We start from the raw sequence: 19478 nt of genomic DNA, 5'->3' as shown, positions 1-19478 counted from the left end.
GTACTTGAATAAATCCGCTAACTTAGTTCCAAAACCAGGTAACTCGACTTATCCGAATTGTTTTTGGCGTTTTTCGATAGACAATTTCAAAATTCTTTTACGCTAATATTAAGGAAAGTAGAACTTAAAAGTTATCGGTTTTTTTTTACCATTTTTAAAAAGCATCGTGTAATACTTTAAATACGTTTTTAATGATTTTTTTTTAGATACTTGGTTTCGTCATTTAGTCGATACATTTTTGTCAAATATATCTTCTGCCTTATGGCAAAACTTACGAGGAGGCGACCCAAGGTGTAACGCACCGATTTTGTTCAACTTGGGGGTTTGGTAGACCCTCATGTAACTTGAAAAACCCTAAAGGGAAATGTCTCCATAGGCAACCGTTTGGCCATGGCTACCAAAAATGTTTTTGACAACACGAAATGGAAATTTTCTCATTGAATAAAACATGGGAACCAATTTTAAGGGCCCTGAAAAACTTTTAATAAATTTCGAACGTTTTTCATTATTTTTTAATTTTTTTTTCTATTTTTAGCATTTTCCAAAATTTATATTTTATTGGTCAGATTCCCATGTTATTTTCAATGGGAAAATTTCCATTTCGTGTTGTCAAAAACATTTTTGGTTGCCATGGCCAAACGGTGGCCTATGGAAACATTTCCCTTATAGGGTTTTTCAAGTAACTCGAAGGTCTACCAAACCCCCCGAATTTGAACAAAATCGGTGCGTTACACCTCGGGTCGTCTCCTTGTTAGTATACGCCAATTTTGGAAATTTCAAGTAAGTTGTAAATTTAAGTACATATGTGAATTGTACACCTACTAAAAAGGCCACCGAAAATATTCCTGGGTGAATCATGGTAATGTTACTAGTATAAGAAATAGTGTTAATCAAATAATGAAATATCGAAAATTTTAAGAAAATGGCGTTTACTAGGTTTTGCCACGGGACCACTGATACGCACCCAAACGTTTTTATTTCGTTGATAGGCGTATTAAAACCGAAACAAAACAAGCCGTTGCGTGAGCGGACATTTCCGAGGTCAATAATATCAAGAAGGCGAAGTAGAAATCAGTTGGCAGCGCGTGCATTCGTTGGGGCGGAGGATTTATCTTTGGCGTCCTGAATTTTGTCGGATGTCGACGATAGCGAGTGAAATGCGGCGGCCTATTTAGAAGCGGCGTTGGGCGGCGCGCGTCGGGTTAAGAATAGAACCGCGACGCTCTTTTATTTTCGTCTCTCAACTTACCCATTCCGAAGAGGATTTGACGTTTGAAGAAATACTCAATTTCGGCGTTGTAATGCTCCGTATAAGCGCCGAGTCTGTTCCCGGTACTCCTCGACTCTGTCCAGTGAACTTTGGCCACTCCGCGCATGTAAATCCTCAACGCTTTCATCTTGATGTCCCCGCGAAGGTCCACGATACACTTGCCACTCACTTGCTGGCTGGGGTAGAAGACGCTTTTGTTCGTATCGAAAACTATCTCGAACGCTTTCAGCCTCCCCATCTTTTCTTTCCTCTCTCTCTCGTCCCTGCGTGTGTGTCTCTCTCTCTCCTCTCGCGACGTCTTTTTAATTATAAAGATCCCGTCGTCAAAGGCTTAGCGACGTACCGGGAGATCTTCCACAGGCTCGCCGTACCACTGACGATTTGAGCCGCCGTTATTCGGCTCTCCGTCGTATCGCATTCGCGGGTCTGGCTCGTTTCGCTGTCACCTCCCGAATGCCGTTAGCCGCACCATCCGCTTCCTTTCGCGAGGGGCTGTATCGATAAGGGTTTAATCAGGGGGGGACTCGTCCTTGTAGGGTTGAGACTCCCGAAAGGAAGAACCTACAACGTATAAGTTTCCTTTCTGACGAGGGCTTTTAGAAAACGCGCGAGTTTCGTTAGAGCACCCTAAATTATAGCCGTTACTTTCTCCCGCGGAGCGATTCGGAGGCCTCTCTTCCCGTTTTTAAGGAGAAACTAAGACCGCGCACGCGCCGACCACCTCTTCTCCCCCCCCCCCTACGCCCCTCGCGCGCGCGACTTTCTGTCTGTCTGTCTGTCTGTCCGCCCGCTAGCCGGAGCTATATCACCTCGCAAACTTGCCGCTGTTGTGGGTCCGGAATTTGTTTATGAAGATGAGGCACGTTTAAGAATAACGTAAACACTATCGCGGTACCGCAATTTTTCTTTAGCTACCGCAAAAATTTGCTCGTCCCCAGACTTGGTATTCTTGTAATCTTGTAGGCTAATTCTTTGGTAGTAGAGACTGATTATTATTATTATTATTATTATTACTGCAGTGTTTTTGTTTTTGTTTTTACACTAAAGTCTTATTCTTTATAGTACTTAATAAAATGTTGTCTATTTTAAATTCAGTGGTTAATTAATAGTAAAATATTTAAGGGACCCGAGGGGTCGGACATTCACCAAAAAAGTGTACCCGGATTTAGAAATAGGGTTCACGATTTTTGTTGGATTTCGGATTTCTTAACTTTTATCCCAGATTTCGGTTTTCTCGGGGTCTCGTCGGTTTTTGGATTTCGTGGCGTATTTCTGGATTTCTTACCGGATTTCGAGATAATCTCCGGATTTTGCTTAACAATCAAAGCGGTTGTTAAGCAAATATAGTATGGACACTGTGACATCACCCATGCTTTTTTTCTATAGATTGATAATTATTTTTTCATTTCTAAAAATTTAAAAACTTTTAATAAATGGTGCACAAATATATGATGTTATATTTTATACATTATAATAAAGATTAAAATTGTTCTATAATAAAAAGTATGTATAATATTCGAAGCTGTTTAATTTTGAAGCCGTTGGATCCAATGATGGCTGCCATCCGTTAACAAAGTCTCGGGGACGCTGATTTCATTTTCCAAAAAGCTTTTAATATTTTTCATTATGGATCAGTGCGAATTTGTCACACGTTTAGAAGCGCGGTATAGCTTTTCAAGTCTGCGAAGAGTTTATTCCAAGACTTTATCCGCTATGACATTTAACCCAAATTTGTCAATTTATCTCTCAAAATGTAAGGAATGTTAATGGAAATTGTCACGGCGCTGTCAGAACGTCAAACTAAGTTTCTATTTTTTCCCGCGGCCAAAAGCTCTCCCAGCGCGACACTTGTTTCGTGGATATCACGCTTGAACGACCTTCCACTGACAATTATAATACGGACCAGCTGACGATTGAATACATATTCTCAAGAACTTTGAACCGACCGTATAGCCTAGCTTTTTCCGGATCAACTTAAGCGTGTGTCGGTATTCAAAAAAACCTAATAACGACCTCCCATTGACAATTATAATAGGGACCAGCTGCGGATTTGATACATATATGTATATATGTATTTAAAGGGCTTTGAACTAAGCGTTTATACATGTGTATCCGTTTTAGCGATCAACTTACGAGCGTCACGGTATTAAAATGGTTGCCATTTTTGCCTGATTTTCCACACCCAATTATAGACGTTATTTCGGGTCGAAATGCAAGAGACGCCATTTTATCACGGTTGTTTACAAGTCAGTATAAATGTGGCACATTAAAATATGTAACATTTTATTTCGTATTTTTCTCTATATCAAGGTCGTTTTTTGATATATACGTGATTAGAATATTTTTTTTAAAATATTGCAATATTATAAATGCAATAGTAATGCCACTTTGAGAAATTGAGATATCGTTTTTTCACATTCGTAAAAATCGCGTACACCAAAGAAAAAAATTATTTTATAAATCTTGAAATCTGGGTGAAAATCAGTTCCAAAATCTCGAAATGAGCCTAAAAACCGAACATCAACACAAAAATCGTTCTCTAAAATCTCAAAATCAGTTTCTAATTTCTGAAATAATTTTAAGATGGAAAATCCTGTACGCAAAATTTGCAAATGTCGGACCCCTCGATATAACAGCAGGCAAAGATTTCTTTTAGAATAATTAATCGAAAAATAAGTAGGGTTTCACGTTAATCGTAAATTTTAATTTTCGCAGTCATGGCTTATTAAAAATTTTAGTCATGTAGTATCCCGTCTCTTTTATTATTATTTTATTATATTGTTTCACGTTAATATTTACCATAAGTTTGTCACTTACAAGGAGACTACCCGAGGTGGTTATCTCCGATTTGGTTCAAAGTCGGGTGGTAAGTAGACCTTCATGTAACTTGAAAATCCCTAAGAGGTTGGACAAGAATGGGCTTTCGTTTTGCCATGGCAACCAAAAATGTTTTTCACAACTTAAAAACTGATTTTCTCTATGAAAATTAACATGGGAAAATCAAAGATTTTAAGGGTCCCCCTAACAATATTTTTCAAAAAATTAAAAAAGGTTCATCAATTAGATACATAATTCAGATCATGGCTAAATCTGGTACATTTGGACCAATATACGTCAATTTTGGTAAATATGAGTAAATATACGAGTAATCAGTTTTTAAGTTGTGAAAAACATTTTTGGTTGCCATGGCAAAACGAAAGCCCATTCTTGTCCACCCTTTTAGGGATTTTCAAGTTACATGAAGGTCTATTTCTTTGGGGATTATTTTACTGAGAGTTAGTAACGGAGTGACGTCATCACAAGAAGAAAATCTCCCCCTAGCGAGGCGCTGTCAAAGGCTACGTGTGACGCGTTAGCAAGCGAACGCAAAACTGCGGCAAATCTCGTAATGCAGTCTGTCTTGTGAATAGCTCTCAGTAAAAGAATAGGAAATGTCACACTGATGTAATAACATTATACACTTATGTATTCACATATTTCATAAAAACCTGGAAACCTGGAAAAAGCTCTTTAGCAGAAACCTGTCGAATATTCCCAAATTAACAGCTACAATCAAAGCTAAGTGATCGAAAATGTCAGTTATAGTGAGGGGTAATGGCAGCGGCTATATTTTGGCGCAAAACAAATGTCTATACACGCATGAAAGCGTGGAATATGATTAAAAGTATTTTCCTAAAAACCCTTCTTAGAAAACTCGTATTTCTTTATCGCGGTATCGATTCTCGGTTTATTTACAAGGTGATCGGGGTGAAAGAACTTCTCTTTTATCCGTTATCATCCCCCTCCTTTTTCAAGTACTTATTTGAGCAGTAATGGCCTAGGAAGTGAGGCGGCTGTTTCAATATTTGACCGTACTTTAAAACAGCTGATTTTCGAAAATGAGAATTGCCCTTCCGGTAGGCTTTCAATTCATTTTCGGGTTAATGAACTAGCTTCTTTTATTTGTTTCGAACAAACCAAAATTACGGAACGATAAATGAGATAATGTTATTGTTTATAACATAACAATAGGTCTTATACATAATATTTAGTTATTTCGCTACCTTAGTAACAAAGCCAGGTAACTCGACGTAAGATAATTTGCTATTTTTGGCGTTTTTACCTCTCCGAGGGGACTTTGTACCCTAGGAGGGGTTATACAACCACCGTGTCTGTCTGTCTGTGGGTGGGTCTGTGTGTCTGTCAGGCCTGCGAACGCGTTCGCATTTTCGGGGCAAAGGATAATCACTGCGTACCCAGTTTCTTAGAATCGAGGAAAAGGTTTTTCCAAAAGAGCCCTCTTTTTGTCATTGGGTGTAGTATAATTTTTTAATCGGCTGGGATTCGAACCCGAGCCCTCTTGCACGACAGGTGAGCGTTCTACCGCAGAACCACGGATACAGTTACGCTTCACTGAAAATTAAAAACTCTTGCCAACTTGTTAGAAAGAGCATTTCAACCTTCATATATTAAAAATAGATTCGAAGTTATTGGTTATTTTACCAAAAAGCTTAGCGTGTTATTATTTTTTAAATTTAAATATTTTTTACTTTTTAATTTTTTTATAGATATCTGTTTTGCAATTAAGGTAGCGATTTATACACTCATATCAACATTTACAGGCTTTAAGATAACGAATTATAGCGCCATCTGCCTTCATATCCATCAAATAAATGCGTGAAGCAATAGCAGACGACTTTTGGATTTAAACGTTCCTGTGCTGTACAAAGATAATTTAAAACTTGGTAGCTAAATGCGAAAATATCACAATTTTTCCTCGCTATTTGCCGAAAAAGTTTTTCTTCCTTTTTGGTGTTTTGCGACATATATATCACTTTCATAAGTCCCCCGTTTATGCTTTTGGTTCCGTTTTCGCTCTTAACACTAGAATATCTCTCAGAGGCAATCAAGAAAACACGTTTCTAGAATCGGAGCACTCCGAAATTGTTCACAGAGCGCTCCGATTCTAGTAACTTGTTCTCTCAATCAACTCTGGGAGAGATTGACTAGTGAGCTCCCAGATTTCGATTAATTTTAGTAGTCAGAGCATTTATTTTAGTAGTCAAATGCCGTGACTAGTGCCTTATGTCCAACCCTGGTTAAGAGTCATATCCGAACCAAAGGAAAAATCTATAAAGCGGACAAATTGGGTGAAATCTTCACCCGTAGAAATTTTAAGGGGCTGGTGTGGACTGTAGTATTATCATCATTTGTTCATAAATTGATCTCACTCCGATCGAACGAAAAATTAAAGTTTTTAATGACGAGCAGAAAACGAACACACAAAACAAATGCTCGGAGCGAACCGAGCGTGTTGTAACACCCTAAAACTTGCAAACGAGCGAACTGAGAGCGTTGAAACACTCAAACCATTTGCAACGAGCGAATTGAGCAAGTTGGTACACTCAAATAATTATCTACGACCAAACTGAGTGCGTTGAAACACTCAAACTATTTGCAACGAGCGAACTGAGCGCGTTGAAACACTCAAATAATTTTCTACGAGCGAACTGAGTGCGTTGGGACACTCAAATAATTTTCTACGAGCGAACTGAGAGCGTTGAAACACTCAAACCATTTTCTATGAGCAAACGGAACGCGTTGAAACATTCAAACCATTTTCTACGAGCAAACTGAACGCGTTGAAACACTCAAACCATTTGCAACGAGCGAACTGAGCGCGTTGGAACACTCAAACCATTTGCAACGAGCGAACTGAGTGCGTTGGAACACTCAAATAATTTTCTACGAGCAAACTGAGCGCGTTGGAACACCCTAAAACTTGCAACGAGCGAACTGAGAGCGTTGAAACACTCAAACCATTTCCTACGAGCAAACGGAACGCGTTGGAACACTCAAACCATTTGCAACGAGCGAACTGAGCAAGTTGGAACACTCAAATAATTATCTACGACCAAACTGAGTGCGTTGAAACACTCAAACTATTTGCAACGAGCGAACTGAGCGCGTTGAAACACTCAAATAATTTTCTACGAGCGAACTGAGAGCGTTGAAACACTCAAACCATTTTCTATGAGCAAACGGAAAGCGTTGAAACATTCAAACCATTTTCTACGAGCAAACTGAACGCGTTGAAACACTCAAAACATTTTCTACGAGCAAACGGAACGCGTTGGAACACTCAAACCATTTGCAACGAGCGAACTGAGCGCGTTGGAACACTCAAACCATTTGCAACGAGCGAACTGAGTGCGTTGGAACACTCAAATAATTTTCTACGAGCAAACTGAGCGCGTTGGAACACTCAAAACATTTTCTATGAGCAAACGGAACGCGTTGAAACATTCAAACCATTTTCTACGAGCAAACTGAACGCGTTGAAACACTCAAAACATTTTCTACGAGCAAACGGAACGCGTTGGAACACTCAAACCATTTGCAACGAGCGAACTGAGCGCGTTGGAACACTCAAACCATTTGCAACGAGCGAACTGAGTGCGTTGGAACACTCAAATAATTTTCTACGAGCAAACTGAGCGCGTTGGAACACTCAAACCATTTTCTATGAGCAAACGGAACGCGTTGAAACATTCAAACCATTTTCTACGAGCAAACTGAACGCGTTGAAACACTCAAAACATTTTCTACGAGCAAACGGAACGCGTTGGAACACTCAAACCATTTGCAACGAGCGAACTGAGCGCGTTGGAACACTCAAACCATTTGCAACGAGCGAACTGAGTGCGTTGGAACACTCAAATAATTTTCTACGAGCAAACTGAGCGCGTTGGAACACCCTAAAACTTGCAACGAGCGAACTGAGAGCGTTGAAACACTCAAACCATTTCCTACGAGCAAACGGAACGCGTTGGAACACTCAAACCATTTGCAACGAGCGAACTGAGCAAGTTGGAACACTCAAATAATTATCTACGACCAAACTGAGTGCGTTGAAACACTCAAACTATTTGCAACGAGCGAACTGAGCGCGTTGAAACACTCAAATAATTTTCTACGAGCGAACTGAGAGCGTTGAAACACTCAAACCATTTTCTATGAGCAAACGGAAAGCGTTGAAACATTCAAACCATTTTCTACGAGCAAACTGAACGCGTTGAAACACTCAAAACATTTTCTACGAGCAAACGGAACGCGTTGGAACACTCAAACCATTTGCAACGAGCGAACTGAGCGCGTTGGAACACTCAAACCATTTGCAACGAGCGAACTGAGTGCGTTGGAACACTCAAATAATTTTCTACGAGCAAACTGAGCGCGTTGGAACACTCAAAACATTTTCTATGAGCAAACGGAACGCGTTGAAACATTCAAAACATTTTCTACGAGCAAACTGAACGCGTTGAAACACTCAAAACATTTTCTACGAGCAAACGGAACGCGTTGGAACACTCAAACCATTTGCAACGAGCGAACTGAGCGCGTTGGAACACTCAAACCATTTGCAACGAGCGAACTGAGTGCGTTGGAACACTCAAATAATTTTCTACGAGCAAACTGAGCGCGTTGGAACACTCAAACCATTTTCTATGAGCAAACGGAACGCGTTGAAACATTCAAACCATTTTCTACGAGCAAACTGAACGCGTTGAAACACTCAAAACATTTTCTACGAGCAAACGGAACGCGTTGGAACACTCAAACCATTTGCAACGAGCGAACTGAGCGCGTTGGAACACTCAAACCATTTGCAACGAGCGAACTGAGTGCGTTGGAACACTCAAATAATTTTCTACGAGCAAACTGAGCGCGTTGGAACACCCTAAAACTTGCAACGAGCGAACTGAGAGCGTTGAAACACTCAAACCATTTCCTACGAGCAAACGGAACGCGTTGGAACACTCAAACCATTTGCAACGAGCGAACTGAGCAAGTTGGAACACTCAAATAATTATCTACGACCAAACTGAGTGCGTTGAAACACTCAAACTATTTGCAACGAGCGAACTGAGCGCGTTGAAACACTCAAATAATTTTCTACGAGCGAACTGAGAGCGTTGAAACACTCAAACCATTTTCTATGAGCAAACGGAAAGCGTTGAAACATTCAAACCATTTTCTACGAGCAAACTGAACGCGTTGAAACACTCAAAACATTTTCTACGAGCAAACGGAACGCGTTGGAACACTCAAACCATTTGCAACGAGCGAACTGAGCGCGTTGGAACACTCAAACCATTTGCAACGAGCGAACTGAGTGCGTTGGAACACTCAAATAATTTTCTACGAGCAAACTGAGCGCGTTGGAACACTCAAAACATTTTCTATGAGCAAACGGAACGCGTTGAAACATTCAAAACATTTTCTACGAGCAAACTGAACGCGTTGAAACACTCAAAACATTTTCTACGAGCAAACGGAACGCGTTGGAACACTCAAACCATTTGCAACGAGCGAACTGAGCGCGTTGGAACACTCAAACCATTTGCAACGAGCGAACTGAGTGCGTTGGAACACTCAAATAATTTTCTACGAGCAAACTGAGCGCGTTGGAACACCCTAAAACTTGCAACGAGCGAACTGAGAGCGTTGAAACACTCAAACCATTTCCTACGAGCAAACGGAACGCGTTGGAACACTCAAACCATTTGCAACGAGCGAACTGAGCAAGTTGGAACACTCAAATAATTATCTACGACCAAACTGAGTGCGTTGAAACACTCAAACTATTTGCAACGAGCGAACTGAGCGCGTTGAAACACTCAAATAATTTTCTACGAGCGAACTGAGAGCGTTGAAACACTCAAACCATTTTCTATGAGCAAACGGAAAGCGTTGAAACATTCAAACCATTTTCTACGAGCAAACTGAACGCGTTGAAACACTCAAAACATTTTCTACGAGCAAACGGAACGCGTTGGAACACTCAAACCATTTGCAACGAGCGAACTGAGCGCGTTGGAACACTCAAACCATTTGCAACGAGCGAACTGAGTGCGTTGGAACACTCAAATAATTTTCTACGAGCAAACTGAGCGCGTTGGAACACTCAAAACATTTTCTATGAGCAAACGGAACGCGTTGAAACATTCAAAACATTTTCTACGAGCAAACTGAACGCGTTGAAACACTCAAAACATTTTCTACGAGCAAACGGAACGCGTTGGAACACTCAAACCATTTGCAACGAGCGAACTGAGCGCGTTGGAACACTCAAACCATTTGCAACGAGCGAACTGAGTGCGTTGGAACACTCAAATAATTTTCTACGAGCAAACTGAGCGCGTTGGAACACCCTAAAACTTGCAACGAGCGAACTGAGAGCGTTGAAACACTCAAACCATTTCCTACGAGCAAACGGAACGCGTTGGAACACTCAAACCATTTGCAACGAGCGAACTGAGCAAGTTGGAACACTCAAATAATTATCTACGACCAAACTGAGTGCGTTGAAACACTCAAACTATTTGCAACGAGCGAACTGAGCGCGTTGAAACACTCAAATAATTTTCTACGAGCGAACTGAGAGCGTTGAAACACTCAAACCATTTTCTATGAGCAAACGGAAAGCGTTGAAACATTCAAACCATTTTCTACGAGCAAACTGAACGCGTTGAAACACTCAAAACATTTTCTACGAGCAAACGGAACGCGTTGGAACACTCAAACCATTTGCAACGAGCGAACTGAGCGCGTTGGAACACTCAAACCATTTGCAACGAGCGAACTGAGTGCGTTGGAACACTCAAATAATTTTCTACGAGCAAACTGAGCGCGTTGGAACACTCAAAACATTTTCTATGAGCAAACGGAACGCGTTGAAACATTCAAAACATTTTCTACGAGCAAACTGAACGCGTTGAAACACTCAAAACATTTTCTACGAGCAAACGGAACGCGTTGGAACACTCAAACCATTTGCAACGAGCGAACTGAGCGCGTTGGAACACTCAAACCATTTGCAACGAGCGAACTGAGTGCGTTGGAACACTCAAATAATTTTCTACGAGCAAACTGAGCGCGTTGGAACACCCTAAAACTTGCAACGAGCGAACTGAGAGCGTTGAAACACTCAAACCATTTCCTACGAGCAAACGGAACGCGTTGGAACACTCAAACCATTTGCAACGAGCGAACTGAGCAAGTTGGAACACTCAAATAATTATCTACGACCAAACTGAGTGCGTTGAAACACTCAAACTATTTGCAACGAGCGAACTGAGCGCGTTGAAACACTCAAATAATTTTCTACGAGCGAACTGAGAGCGTTGAAACACTCAAACCATTTTCTATGAGCAAACGGAAAGCGTTGAAACATTCAAACCATTTTCTACGAGCAAACTGAACGCGTTGAAACACTCAAAACATTTTCTACGAGCAAACGGAACGCGTTGGAACACTCAAACCATTTGCAACGAGCGAACTGAGCGCGTTGGAACACTCAAACCATTTGCAACGAGCGAACTGAGTGCGTTGGAACACTCAAATAATTTTCTACGAGCAAACTGAGCGCGTTGGAACACTCAAACCATTTTCTATGAGCAAACGGAACGCGTTGAAACATTCAAACCATTTTCTACGAGCAAACTGAACGCGTTGAAACACTCAAAACATTTTCTACGAGCAAACGGAACGCGTTGGAACACTCAAACCATTTGCAACGAGCGAACTGAGCGCGTTGGAACACTCAAACCATTTGCAACGAGCGAACTGAGTGCGTTGGAACACTCAAATAATTTTCTACGAGCAAACTGAGCGCGTTGGAACACTCAAACCATTTTCTATGAGCAAACGGAACGCGTTGAAACATTCAAACCATTTTCTACGAGCAAACTGAACGCGTTGAAACACTCAAAACATTTTCTACGAGCAAACGGAACGCGTTGGAACACTCAAACCATTTGCAACGAGCGAACTGAGCGCGTTGGAACACTCAAACCATTTGCAACGAGCGAACTGAGTGCGTTGGAACACTCAAATAATTTTCTACGAGCAAACTGAGCGCGTTGGAACACCCTAAAACTTGCAACGAGCGAACTGAGAGCGTTGAAACACTCAAACCATTTCCTACGAGCAAACGGAACGCGTTGGAACACTCAAACCATTTGCAACGAGCGAACTGAGCAAGTTGGAACACTCAAATAATTATCTACGACCAAACTGAGTGCGTTGAAACACTCAAACTATTTGCAACGAGCGAACTGAGCGCGTTGAAACACTCAAATAATTTTCTACGAGCGAACTGAGAGCGTTGAAACACTCAAACCATTTTCTATGAGCAAACGGAAAGCGTTGAAACATTCAAACCATTTTCTACGAGCAAACTGAACGCGTTGAAACACTCAAAACATTTTCTACGAGCAAACGGAACGCGTTGGAACACTCAAACCATTTGCAACGAGCGAACTGAGCGCGTTGGAACACTCAAACCATTTGCAACGAGCGAACTGAGTGCGTTGGAACACTCAAATAATTTTCTACGAGCAAACTGAGCGCGTTGGAACACTCAAACCATTTTCTATGAGCAAACGGAACGCGTTGAAACATTCAAACCATTTTCTACGAGCAAACTGAACGCGTTGAAACACTCAAAACATTTTCTACGAGCAAACGGAACGCGTTGGAACACTCAAACCATTTGCAACGAGCGAACTGAGCGCGTTGGAACACTCAAACCATTTGCAACGAGCGAACTGAGTGCGTTGGAACACTCAAATAATTTTCTACGAGCAAACTGAGCGCGTTGGAACACCCTAAAACTTGCAACGAGCGAACTGAGAGCGTTGAAACACTCAAACCATTTCCTACGAGCAAACGGAACGCGTTGGAACACTCAAACCATTTGCAACGAGCGAACTGAGCAAGTTGGAACACTCAAATAATTATCTACGACCAAACTGAGTGCGTTGAAACACTCAAACTATTTGCAACGAGCGAACTGAGCGCGTTGAAACACTCAAATAATTTTCTACGAGCGAACTGAGAGCGTTGAAACACTCAAACCATTTTCTATGAGCAAACGGAAAGCGTTGAAACATTCAAACCATTTTCTACGAGCAAACTGAACGCGTTGAAACACTCAAAACATTTTCTACGAGCAAACGGAACGCGTTGGAACACTCAAACCATTTGCAACGAGCGAACTGAGCGCGTTGGAACACTCAAACCATTTGCAACGAGCGAACTGAGTGCGTTGGAACACTCAAATAATTTTCTACGAGCAAACTGAGCGCGTTGGAACACTCAAACCATTTTCTATGAGCAAACGGAACGCGTTGAAACATTCAAACCATTTTCTACGAGCAAACTGAACGCGTTGAAACACTCAAAACATTTTCTACGAGCAAACGGAACGCGTTGGAACACTCAAACCATTTGCAACGAGCGAACTGAGCGCGTTGGAACACTCAAACCATTTGCAACGAGCGAACTGAGTGCGTTGGAACACTCAAATAATTTTCTACGAGCAAACTGAGCGCGTTGGAACACCCTAAAACTTGCAACGAGCGAACTGAGAGCGTTGGAACACTCAAACCATTTGCAACGAGCGAACTGAGCGCGTTGGAACACTCAAACCATTTGCAACGAGCGAACTGAGTGCGTTGGAACACTCAAATAATTATCTACGACCAAACTGAGTGCGTTGAAACACTCAAACTATTTGCAACGAGCGAACTGAGCGCGTTGAAACACTCAAATAATTTTCTACGAGCGAACTGAGAGCGTTGAAACACTCAAACCATTTTCTATGAGCAAACGGAAAGCGTTGAAACATTCAAACCATTTTCTACGAGCAAACTGAACGCGTTGAAACACTCAAAACATTTTCTACGAGCAAACGGAACGCGTTGGAACACTCAAACCATTTGCAACGAGCGAACTGAGCGCGTTGGAACACTCCAACCATTTGCAACGAGCGAACTGATGGCGCCAGCGTTCCAAACAAATGGGGCGAGCCAATGACTAGTGAATAGCGAAACATACACCATATACATTTTAGCATTTTAGGGACTGAATCTAGTAGAACGTGCTTTTCATTTATCCCAAAAAACACGTGGTTGTGATACCCTTAAAGAAAAGAAAAAACCTTTTAACACTATTTTAATATATAAAGTAATCTTAGTTTAAGCAAGAATGTATTTATTTATACCTAGGGAGAATGTCTATGTCGAGGCGGTTTTTAGCCTTTCTCTCAATCCACCCGTTGGTCCCCCCAGTACGCTCCTCCGCTTAAAATAAAACGAATAGTCACGGTATTTCATTGGCTGCTTAAAATTTACGTCACCTATACGCGATGGAAATCAAACGCCGATGACGTTTTGTCTTTCCCCCCGAGCGAGACGGGGGAAAGGCGTTCAACGTGCCCGGCGATTGTCGCAACATAATCATTCTTCCTAAATATAAATAAATACATTCTTGGTTTAAGCTTACCTTTTAAAATCGTTAGGTTTTCCAAAGATTTTTAAACTATTTAGTGAAATATCTACTCTAAAGTAAGCGGGCGAAGATACTTTCGAAATGCCTAGCCAAAAATAAGTAGCAGACGAAAATTTTAAAATAAATCAAAAAATATCCCACGTGATCACCGTTCCGCCAGAAATCTGCTACGAGCGCGGCCGTTCGCCCTAGGAACTACCTCGGTAAACAGTGAAAGGCAGAAAGGGGGTACGTGCTACCACGCGCGGGATATCCTTGTGAAACCTTCCTTAGTGTATGCTCAAACAATTTGCAACGAAAAAAACTGGCTACGAGCGAACTGAGCGCGTTCGAACACCCAAAAAACTTGCTCCGAGAGCAATGTAGATCCGTTTCTCCGTCGAAAACGCCAGATCGGTTTCGAACAATAAATGGAACATGCAAAAATAGATAGGAGCAGATCCGAGCACACAAATCGCACATGGTAATTTGCTCGCGGCGATCTCGGTGCTCGAGGGCAGTTAAATGGATTAAACTCCGTTGTAGATCCGCTCTTGACAGACTAGCTAATCATTGGCACAAGGTAATGGCATCATCTTAAGCATACGAAATCAGCTCTAGATTATTCCAATCGGGGTTTAAGAAGAAGTTGTGGCCGCTAATCGATTTAACTGAACGTGTTTTTAATTTTAAAACCGGCGTTACAACACAAACAATATAATAAACACTTTTTCTTAAGTCTATCAGATGGATAATCAGGCGCCGTCTGCTTACAGGACCTCTAGCTCGGTCATGCCACTAGCGCCCAACGTTTCTTCCTAGATTCCAATTAACAGAGCGATGTTGCAACACGTTTACAGGGTGATATCAGAGTGGTCATAAGAGAACGCCAATAAAAAAATTATAGTGAACTCCTTCCGTTGGGAAGTAACTTTAACTGAACTAAAGTAATTACGTTACTGATTACAGATTTAGCGTGCTGTAATCGGTGTACAAGATTTCTTGGAAGTGGTTAGCTCGTCGGAAGTATCCAACTACACGTTTTTCTTGTAACATCTATTTGACGGACAGGTACTTGCATTTACGAGGAGACTACCCGAGGTGATTATCACCGATTTTGTTGAAACTTGGTGGGTATGTAGACCTTATGGTAACATGAAATGTCACCAACGGAAAAGTTGCAATGGGCATTAGTTTTGCCATGTCAACCGAAAATGTTTTTGACAACACAGTATATATATTTTCCCATTGAAAATAACATGGGAATCTGAGCACTTCTAAGGGTCCCCCTGTGAAAAAGTTTAAAAAATTGAAAATTTCAATCGCCCCCTGTAAAAAAGTTTAAAAAAATTGAAAATTTCAAAACCAAAAAAATAGATCAAAATTGACAAATGAAATTAATTTTATGATATTTTGATGAATTTTGGTCAATTTGGTCAAAATATGTAAAAATTGATCGGATTGTTATTTTCAATGGGAATATATGCATTACTGTGTTGTCAAAAACATTTTCGGTTGCCATGGCAAAACTAATGCCCATTGCAACTTTTCCCTTGGTGAAATTTCATGTTACCATAAGGTCTACATACCCACCTAGTTTCCACAAAATCGCTGATTATCACCTCGGGTAGTCTCCTCGTTAGTGCATTCATGAATGAGCTTTTTAAATTTTTCCTACTAGCGTGCGCGTTAACAATTCAAGGCTAAGAAGTTATAAAACTTTTAATTCTGACTGTACTACAGGCTAGTCAACAAAGACTATTACGTCCGTATTAGTCAGTCCATTCCCGTGAAGTTATTTCTTTAGCTATTGCCACAGAAAGGATGTTACGCATTTTAAACTAAGGAGGAATAGCGAGATAGATACTTAGTTCTTTAATTCTTTGTGCGCCTGACAAAAGGACGGAGACCCATCACGTCCAGACGAATAATGTTCGTATTTCCCTGCTGCTTTGAATCTCTCTGGCGCTCTTTTAACTCATCGTAGGAAAATGGGAAAAAACAGGCATACTTCTCAACTCACCCCTTACAACTCCTTAAAATTTTGCATAACCTTTTGAAACACCCTGTATATCGTACATTGTAAGTTATTTCCCCATTCAGGAAGAGATTTCCAGTCGCGGACGGACAAGGGCAGGAAGGAGTGCTGGAAGCCAGGTAGAATGAGAGAGGCCTGAAGAATCCGTGATGGTAGTTGATAGGGCGCTTAAATCACCACTGTTTCGGTGGATGATTCTGTTGACTCAGGTGCTCTATTTAAGGTGGCGCCGGGTGGCTAAAGTGTCCCACCTTTAGTTTGTCAAGATCCGAGTTATACTAATGCTCCAAGAAAACCCCAATGGACCAGCTCAACAGAGTAAATTCTTCTGTTGACTCGATACCATACCACCGAACAGTATTCGAGAATAGGCATGACCAGATGTGGATAATCTGGCATGACGTACGCTTTCACAGTGAGGTTTTTGGTAGAGAAAGAGAAATGGACGAGTTGACGCCTGACGAAGCCCATGGCACGAGCCGATTGGAATGTGTGTTCCACTCAAGGGTATCAGTAATCGTTACCTCGAGGTACTTCTTGGTGGCGACGACTTGCATAGCTGATCCATCTAGCCTGTAGCGTGGGCGGTGGGCAGGTTGATCTCCGACATTGAAGATAATTTAAGATATTATTTTATATCAATTTTGTACTCGGGACCCCAGAAATTTGGTTTTATCTGTCCCTCACACCGTCAGGAATGGAAAAGAAATGGAAAACACAATCGATAAGGCATATTAATGACTTTTATCGATATTCTTAACGCATTGGGGATGTTCGTGACATCGTGTTTTCATGTAGATTACAAATTTTCTGATCGTTATCAATTTCATTATTTTTTATTTTAACATTGTGTACCATTTAACCTTAAAGGTTTATTTTTACGGTACTTCAATGCAGTTTAGCTATTTAAAAAAATATTTTTATCAGCCATCTTTGTTTTTCATATTCAGAGCCAATTCCAGTCTCTTTAGTTTGTGTGAATTGTTAAAATGAGATTCGATTTATATTGTGCAATAATAAACACAGTTCAGTATTATGCCTTGTATTTGATTTGCAATAAATTTACCTGTTAATTGAAACCATTTTTATGGCTACGTAATTATTTTGGTGTTATATTTTTTACCTACGAGTTTTCTATTTCAAAATTTCATTTGTTGTTTTGATCAATATATGGTTGCTACCCGATAATTTAGCAAATATATATTAATTATATATTATATATTATATTATATATAGTAGGCCACACTTTGAAGCTCTCTGGCGCTCTTTTAACTCACCGTAGGAAAATGGGAAAAAAACAGGCATACTTCTCTATAACTCCTTCAAATTTTTGAATAACCCACTGAAACACCCTGTATAACTTGATTTTGCTAATGTCAGTCTATGGCCCTCTAAGTCATCATGTACTTTTCGCCAAACTGCCAACCTTTTTTAGTTTCACGGAGCCATTCGACCCATGTCTAACCGCGATATCCATGGTTCCTGGCGCGGTTCTAGAGGATGGCCCAAGGGACCCGTGCCCAAACAAAAATTTACGATTTATATAAACTTCCATTCGATTTCCTCCCCCACCCCCTATTATTTCCTGCAGTATGGGCCCACCTAAGATTAATTTTCTAGAACCGTGCCTCGTGGTCATGGACCGCCCAATCCTTTTCAATTCAATTTGTAAAAATTTGCGATCGATCGGGAAATCAATATAATTTCATCTGTGAAAATCGATTCGAACTGTTTAATAAATTTCAATGCAAAGTTTTCAAACCAAATATTGAAATTTTATCGCCAGACAGAAATTAAATATTAAAAAAACACACACACAGTTTCTTACATCTAGACAGCTTTCCTATAGTGTTTTCAACAACGTGGAAGAGATTGATTTGACATTATCATCTAAGTCTGAAAAGAGTGGTATTTTTATCAACAGCGGCGCTATGATATTTAAACTTCAACTACTGTCACACAAATAAGTTGTTTTGAATGGGCCTCAAACATTGACAAGTCCCTACTGAGGCCAGAGGCAGATTAACCCTAAACATTAAAATACACCACCAATAGAGTAGTATCGCGCTGGCGTAGGGCATTCTGATGATAGGCCTCCGCTGGTGTGGTTTCTTGTTTTACCGGTACAGCGGGCTATAAATTCTGACAACATGTAGCTTTGGGCTATGGCTACCATTTTGAGGGCAGTTTTTTTATCTTAAGGAAAAATCATGGGTGACGTTGACGTACGTCATGCCGATATTACTCTATATCCCCTATTTAACTTTCCGTTGCTACGCAACGCGTTTGAAATTTTTAATTTTTAGGGTTAGCTTCTCTTTTTGTTTTAGTTAGTCGTAAGCCAGATTACATGCACGGTACTGATGAATTAGGGTGAAACCGGTCTACCGCTGGAAATTCTGGCCATTTTAATACCAGTTTAATTGGTTTTTGACTCGAAGAACTATTGGTCCGAGTATTTCGTAAGTTTTATCATTACTTTCAATTTGTTAGTGTTTAGCTTTTTTGCCATCTTTTTATCATCGATTTTTCTACCTTTTCGCGTAATTTAACTGCATTTCAGTGCATAGTTAGTTTTTATTAATTTTTACTAATAAAGTTCCATCCACTGATTTGGGGTCTTTCTCAAGTCGTTTTATGCCTCCCCCAGTAAAATGAAAAGTAGGCGGTAGCCCACCCCCGATGTTTTTGTTTCTATACATTATAATTCCCAGTTTGTGGTACACTCATTCTTTATTTGGTTTTTGCCGCCACAATTATCGTATTGATGAAATATCTATTCAGTCCAAGGATGGAGCCACTTTCTCTATATTTCTGTTTCTTTGGAAATTTATGACCAATGGGAAAATTACACGA

General features: G+C 40.6%; 1 protein-coding gene across 1 annotated transcript in view; it reads right to left on the bottom strand.

The window, feature by feature from the left end:
* Positions 1–1946, bottom strand: part of LOC149922144 (arrestin domain-containing protein 3-like) — a 34220-nt gene extending 32274 nt beyond the window's left edge. The window contains exon 1 of the mRNA XM_090164221.1: positions 1250–1946. Coding sequence (XP_090020347.1) covers positions 1250–1508 — 259 coding nt within the window. The 5' untranslated portion in view covers positions 1509–1946. The remainder of the gene's footprint in view (positions 1–1249) is intronic.
* Positions 1947–19478: the final 17532 nt, after the last annotated feature.

This window comes from Leiobunum rupestre, chromosome 11 (genome assembly GCF_980474605.1).
Source record: "Leiobunum rupestre chromosome 11, qqLeiRupe1.1.hap1, whole genome shotgun sequence".
NCBI lineage: Eukaryota > Metazoa > Arthropoda > Arachnida > Opiliones > Sclerosomatidae > Leiobunum > Leiobunum rupestre.
The sequence above is the reverse complement of the archived record's forward strand: the minus strand, read 5'-3'. Positions and strand labels throughout refer to the sequence as shown.